This window comes from Scylla paramamosain, chromosome 21 (genome assembly GCF_035594125.1).
Source record: "Scylla paramamosain isolate STU-SP2022 chromosome 21, ASM3559412v1, whole genome shotgun sequence".
NCBI lineage: Eukaryota > Metazoa > Arthropoda > Malacostraca > Decapoda > Portunidae > Scylla > Scylla paramamosain.
Genome location: NC_087171.1, coordinates 13,609,767 through 13,615,766, shown reverse-complemented (window position 1 = coordinate 13,615,766; position 6,000 = coordinate 13,609,767). Strand labels below are relative to the sequence as shown.

General features: G+C 36.1%; 1 protein-coding gene across 1 annotated transcript in view; it reads right to left on the bottom strand.

Annotated features, from left to right (window-relative positions):
* Positions 1-2,329, bottom strand: part of LOC135111058 (cyclin-dependent kinases regulatory subunit-like) — a 7,993-nt gene extending 5,664 nt beyond the window's left edge. Inside the window, exons 1-2 of the mRNA XM_064023971.1 lie at positions 2,136-2,329; positions 1,036-1,163 (exon numbers count right to left, since the gene is read on the bottom strand). Coding sequence (XP_063880041.1) covers positions 1,036-1,163; positions 2,136-2,194 — 187 coding nt within the window. The 5' untranslated portion in view covers positions 2,195-2,329. The remainder of the gene's footprint in view (positions 1-1,035; positions 1,164-2,135) is intronic.
* Between the last annotated feature and the right edge of the window lie 3,671 nt (positions 2,330-6,000).

The window sequence follows — 6,000 nt, the reverse complement described above, 5'->3', positions numbered from 1 at the left end:
TTAATATAACAAATTAATAAATTATTGTTTTGATAAAACAATCTCAGACCGCATTCACGTGAGCCACTTTTTGTGATCAATGGAAAGGAAAGAAGAAAAGAAAAAAAAATCAAATACAGAACACACACATTTCTATGGGTCCATTCACATGGACCACTTTTTTTGTGGCAGACTCAAAAAATGGTGAGTCGTGGCAGATGGAGCCATTTTTCTGACCACACAACTGTGGCTGGCCACAGTGGCCACTGTTTTGAATGGAAGCATACACATGAACCACTATTTGTGGCCACCACCCTGCTTCCTGCTGCTTTTGCACTGTCTTGTCCTGCCTGTCACAGCATCAAGTACTCCTTTCCATGAATGGGAAGAATGCCTAAAGAGTTATCTGAATGTGAAATACTGATAGCAGAGGTGGAGAAGAGACCACCACTTTATGATTTGAATCTGAAGAAATACAGTGACAAGAATATTAAAGAAAATTAATGAGTGGAATACTTCACTCAATAGGCTGTTACTAACTATGGGGTGCCATCACTTCCTGTGTATATTGCATTTCATCTTCACAAAGAAAGCGCAGACACCTGCTACTTGCACAAGATCCATAGACACTGACCTCATTTGTGGCCACCACCAAATGGCTTGTGTGCACAGTGCTTCTACTCATCATTTTTTGTGGCAACCATTTTTTTTTGTGGCAACCATTTTTTGTGGTTGGCTCATGTGAATGCAGCATTATACATAACAAAAAACTATTAAAAAGAAGAGAACTAGAGGCATCTTAAATGCCACATATTCCCAAGGCAACAACACCTGATTACTGAACACCCATGTAGAACACAAGCACATAAACAAGACAGAGAAGCACACTGTATGGGAGGTAAACAATATAAAATTCTGTCTACTTTTTATAGTACCACCTTTCAGAGAATGTAGTTTATCAGGTGAGCTAAGGCAAGCATTAATGGAATGGGCCATGGAAGGATATTAGGTAAGTACTCAAGCAAGATTACAACACTGAACTACACTTTTCCTCACCTGGACTGTGAACTAAGTAGTGGACCCAGCCAGGGGACTGTTGGACTCCAAGGTTGCGCCATTCTGTTTCAGTCATGAGATGAGTTTTTGGAACTAATTTTGCCAATTCTGCTGGCAGGATAACATGCCTGAAAATTGAGATTTAAATCAGTGTTCAACTAATATGTTTTTGAGCAACATCATTGTACCATAATATATATACCACTGTCAAATAGACAGTCCAGTTCAACTAGTGTTCCATGCAAATGATTTATTGCTATAACTCTTACACCTAGCCATTACACAAATCCTAATATGTTTACAGGCTCATTGTATATGAAGGTTTGGTTAAGTTAGGTTAAAGTTAGATTAAGCTAGAAAGTTCCCCAGTTTTCAAAATATGACATCTCATCCTTAGACTTCTAATGAATGTCCAAGTTTGGCTTCTCCCACCTAAATTCTTACTTTCCCATCAGGTCCCCGAGGTTATTGGGGATAGAGAAGGAGAAAAGAAGATAGGATGTATTGTGTTAAACTGCAATTTTACTGGTTAGCGTAGTGGGGGATCTGTGGGGCAGAGTCCCCTAATTAGCAAGGTTAGTGACTTCAAGAGGTTAGGATAGCAAACCAGGAGTGTGGGGGTACTGACGTTCCCAATTTGTTGATTATTTTTTGGGGATATATTCCCCCAAAACCGTTTTCTTCTTAGACTTTCGAGGTTTCCGAAATTTGGCCTATTTTGGCCTCCCCCACCCAAAAACCCCGCTTTACTACCAGGTCCCTAAACTTGCTTGTCCTGGAAAGGGGGGGCAATAAAATACATGAGCCACTATTGTTAAGGTAACAAAAAAAAAAAAAAAAAAAAAATCCCGATATCTGTAGTACAATAATTTATTCTCAAATAACGCCATTTTCTTGTTACATACTGTCTATGGAACGTGAAGTTTAGATTCCTACTAAGCAAAACATTTCTTCATTGAAGAGGAACATTATTATTATTTTTTTTAAGTACCACTGCTTATCAGTATCAATATTAACTCTGTCAGTGTGCTTGACATGAATCACAATGTTCGACTTGCTCTAAATCTAATTTTTAGAATTTGCAATAGGGAAACCTTCACCTGTACTCATATTTGTCGTCACAATATTTCTCAGAATACTGAATCTGGTCCCCCTTCATCTTGAATACTGTTTCGTGAAAACGGTCTTGGTCCTGAAAGCGGAAAGCACGATAATATTACCGGTGAAAAAGTTAACACGCAAAAGTTCACGATCCTCCCGGGTCAAGTGTAAACAACTTTTGGCGCGCTTTTTTCGCTTCTTCTTCTTCTTCTTTTGGCTTGTTTTGATTTACTGCATTTGTGCCATACTTATATATATATATATATATATATATATATATATATATATATATATATATATATATATATATATATATATATATATATATATATATATATATATATATATATATATATATATATTTTTTTTTTTTTTTTTATAAAAGCTCGTACTTACCGACAATAACAAGAACATGTGAGATAATCTATCACGCCTGTTTTCTACGACACACCATCAACAAATTGCTTTATTTCTATCTGACTAAGATTTCGAACTTTCAACGTGGTACGCCGGGTAAGATTAAACTCAAAGGAGCAGTCCTGTGCTATGGTCAAGAACAGCTTAAAGCCTTGGAACATGTGTAAATCTTGAACTCTGAAAACAGGTGGTTCAGGACTAACATAATTTACTATTGTCCTTACCTCAATTTAATTGATTTTGTTTTCTTGACTGTGGCATTTATCATTGTATTTTCTTTTGAAATGAAAATTCTGATTCAACAGAAGTGACGTAATGGGGAAAAACAAGCTCAACTCCAAAAATCGAGGAAACTCAAAGAACCCAATTTATAAGAAGGTTGGTGCTGGAGCTCCTCTCAAGACCAAAAGTAAAGCTAAACAAGTCAAGACAAATTTGAAACGGGTAAATATTAGACACGCAGGTTAGGTGGTGTAAGTTGATCAAGCAGTGTTCACACTTCATTGTCATTATAATTGTGTCAAAAGGCAAGTTCATATGAATAGACTAGCCCTTTTTTTCTGTAATGCAGTTTACCAAACGGACATGTAAATTTTTTGGTATTATTATACAAGTGCACCTGTCTCATGAAAATAAAAATAAATAAATAAATAAATAAATAAACCTCAGTGAAGTACTTTGCTCACATATGACACAGTGATGTGTATCTTTACCACCACATATTGTTCATTCCTGATTTTTTTGGTATAATTACAGTTTCCCCCAATAAACCGCACATAAGTATGAAGTGTCTAGTGGTCTAGATCACACTGCTTGGAGCATTTCTAACCCCATATTACCTTGTCGCAAACGAATAATAAGGTCGGGACGGAATTTCAAAGATTTACCTCAGTTTTTAGTTTAGGATAGTTTAAGATAGGTTAGGTTAGGTTTAAGTTAGGTTTAGGTTAGGTTAGGATAGGTAAGGTTAGGATAGGTTAAGTTAGGTTAGGATAGGTAAGGTTAGGATAGGTTAGGATAGGTAAAGTTAGGTAAGGTTAGGATAGGTTAGGATAGGTAAGGTTAGGTCAGGTTACCTTAGCTTTCTGGTTGTGTTCGAATATACTAATGGTGGGTGTTCAAGGGGGGCACAGCCCCCTGGTTATAATAGGTTTTTGGTTTGCTACATTTAGTAAATTTCCTTGACTTCTAGGGAAATTTCCCTACATTTTCAGTCTATATATCACTTGTATGTGCCCCCACCCAAAACCCCTGGTTCCCCACAGGCTCCCAAGCTTGCTGGAGGGGTTGGGGGGTGTGGGTAGAGATTGGGGATATTGGGTGAAACTGCAAATTTACCTTTTTTTTTTTTTCCTCATCAAATTTACCATTGCTAGGTTAGGTTTAGTTAATTCTTTTTTTTTTTTTTGCGAATTTCTGCTTGTTTACACGTGTATGGTGGGGGAGCATTTGAGAAAAAAATATTTGTGGCAAAAACGGTTACTAGATTCATTCAAAGCACATCAAAATCTACCAGAAAAATGTAGTTTGATCCTAAAATGTTAGACAGGTGGACTTAAATAAATTTACCGAACTTTTTTGGGTAGTGTGAACTCTGCCTAAAACTCAATAGTGCATAAGTTGTTAAGCATCTTGTGTTTGGTTTCTGAATGATTTAATGATGAAGTAAGGATAATCTTGTGGTTTTCAACAATTTTAAGGATAATCTTGTGGTTTTCAACTGTTCATAAACTCAAAAAATGATTCCTCTTATCATTTGTAAATATGGCCTTTTCCCTTTGGTAAAATTCAGTTGATCTCTCTTCTGAGTAGAATGTTTTAACCATTTATTAAGCTCAGAATTCTAAATCTACTTGGATTTTTATATAAACAATGATTCTCCTTATAAGTCATCAACACCCCTCACTTTTTGTAATATCAGGGTAAGTAGAAATTTACTGTACTGTACAGAATTTTAGATTTAACAGATTATGTTGGTTTGGTCTTGTGGAGAGATTGAGAATGAATACCTAAGATGCCTTTTTAATATTCTGGAATGAAAGTTAGTGTGCCAGTACTTACATGAAACCAAAACAGTAGGAAGAACATAGAAAGGAACGAATTTGCAAACAAGTTGCACTAGCAACACAACCCTGGCACCCACACACTGCTTCTGCCTGAGTCTTGCACCGGCAGATGTCATTAGAGGCTGTGGCGCTCCTAACCCATTCACCGCCACTTTTATCTGATTTTTGCCATTAATGTCAGTGGGTTCGCCTCAATTAGTCTGGCATAATGAGGGTTTATTATATATATATATATATATATATATATATATATATATATATATATATATATATATATATATATATATATATATAAACTCATTTGGTTAGGAAGGAGTGTATGTTACTTATAGAAACACACAACATTCATGGTCATCATTCAGCAAGATGTAGCTGTTTATTGCCCATTGATTTAAGAATAAAGTGATACTTATTGATCCTTACTTTTCCCAGCTTAAAATTGCCAATAAGGAAGCTGTAGCATCTTTGGACAAGAAACTTGGAGCATTCCACAAGGCTGTCCAGAACAACAAGCAAAAAAAGCCTAAACACACCGCTACAGTACATGATGAAAAGCCACCAGTTAATATGGAAGAAGCAGCTGAAAGTTTATCAAAATTATGAAGTATGTGTGCCTAAGGTTGTCCACAAGACTATCCCTTTCCACCATGGGGGCGAAGGGGCAAAAGTGTGAATGATGTGTATATGAATGTGTGGTGCTTTGTCTGGGCCACCTCATGTGGGATTGCCAGCCTGTTATATAGATTAAATATGTAGATGATTGAATTAAATTTTCAGTTGATAGTAATATAAGATAGATGGGAAATTATATTCTCAAGAAATCAGACATTCAAAAGGCTATTAACCATTCTTGATTAACTTCAAGATTACTATGAAATTGAATTATTAATAAGGTCCAGCCAATCAGTTTTGGATGATATATTCACCAGATGACAACTCTAAACACAGTAAACTTGTAGATTGTGGATTTAAATGCCAAGAACAAATATACAATATGTTAGTAAAGGATATTTTGAAGAAGCATTGAGGCTAAGTACATTACATTGAGATCCTTTGGTGTGTACATATAAAGAAATACTGTATTTAAGTAAGATTGAATTGCAGTTCACAAAAAAAATTCATTGTGTTCAAATTCTTGTCAATCATGAGTAATATGTTTAAGGCTCTTCTCACTTCTCACCTGGCATCTGTTAGGTCACAGCCTGTCACTCACCACAGTTCTCCCTGCAAAGTTTTTGTCTCTTACAGTCTGTGTAGAGCTCGTTTCTTCACATCATCTAGCTTCTCTCTTTTCCTCTTAACTGCCTCCTCAATACCTTCCATCCATCTCTTCCTTGGTCTTCTCAATGGTCTTTTCCCATGTGTTATCCATTCCAGTGTC